The following is a 1,039-nucleotide window of genomic DNA, read 5'->3' on the forward strand; positions in this document are numbered from 1 at the left end:
CATAGTAGTCGCCGCGGTCCCTAGACCGTGAGGAGCGATCACGGTCCCTGGCATGGTGACGGTAGGGGCTCGGGCTCCGGCTGCTCCTGCTGTGGCTCCTCCCGGACCTATGCAGGTGCCCATACAGCCTCTTCCTCAGGTCCCTGCCTATCTCCTTGACATGCATGAAGTTGCAGTACCCTCCGCGGTTGCAGTTGTGCTCCTCAAACTGCCGGCAGGTGGCCTCCCTGAAGTCGGTGACGGGCGAGAACTCAGCAATGATGGGGCGGCCCGAGTAGAACCTCCCCTGCAGCGCCTGGAGGGCCTTGGCGGCCTGGTCCTCCTCCCTGAACTGCACGTAGACGTTGCCAATGAGGTGGTCGGCGAGGTTGTCGCAGACGTGCAGGTTCTCGACCTCGCCGTGCTTGCTGAGCTCGTCGAAGATGTCCTCGTAGAAGTCCTCGAAGTCGCCCTGGATCTTGACGGGGTCGATGGGGTTGCCCTGCGCGTCCACGCCCGGGGTGATCATGTCGGGGCGCTGGTACATGTTGCAGAGCAGCAGCGTGGGCGAGACAGACGGCTTGTTGTGCAGGCGGGAGCAGCGGTCGCCGTGCCGGCACGCGCCGATCTTGAAGTAGAACGGGCAGTTCACGCGGTCCTTCTCCGTGCCGAAGATCGACGCGAGGTGCTCGGCCATGGCGGCGCACCCTGGATTCGCAAGCTAGAGATCTCTGCACTCCCACCACACGAATCACAAATCAAACGCACGAAGTTGCAGCCAAGATTAACGGGATAACATTCCAGATAATTCAAAGGAAAGGGGACAAGAACTTGATACTGCATGCAATTCATCCCAATTCCGGTGGAAGCTGACGAAACCTTCAAAATCAGCAGGCACTTAAATTCCGGATCAAATCGAAAGAAAACGGAACTAAACAAGAGCAAGACTAATCCATAACTTTTATCTCGTCGATTCGCAAGGGGGGGAAGAACCTATCTCCCGACCTGATAAGAATCGACAGAGAAGACACACGAAAGCATCGTCAATCCGATCCGTTTG

The 1,039-nt window shown here is 57.7% G+C and overlaps 1 protein-coding gene across 1 annotated transcript; it reads right to left on the reverse strand.

The window, feature by feature from the left end:
* Nucleotides 1-4: 4 nt before the first annotated feature.
* On the reverse strand, nucleotides 5-1,030 carry LOC123178920 (splicing factor U2af small subunit A; the record flags this gene model as incomplete). The annotated part of the gene is made up of 1 exon (XM_044591516.1): nucleotides 5-1,030. A coding segment is annotated over exon 1 (672 nt), but the record flags the coding sequence as incomplete, so codon positions are not given.
* Nucleotides 1,031-1,039: the final 9 nt, after the last annotated feature.

Source organism: Triticum aestivum, unplaced genomic scaffold (assembly GCF_018294505.1).
Source record: "Triticum aestivum cultivar Chinese Spring unplaced genomic scaffold, IWGSC CS RefSeq v2.1 scaffold320442, whole genome shotgun sequence".
Classification (NCBI taxonomy): Eukaryota; Viridiplantae; Streptophyta; class Magnoliopsida; order Poales; family Poaceae; genus Triticum; species Triticum aestivum.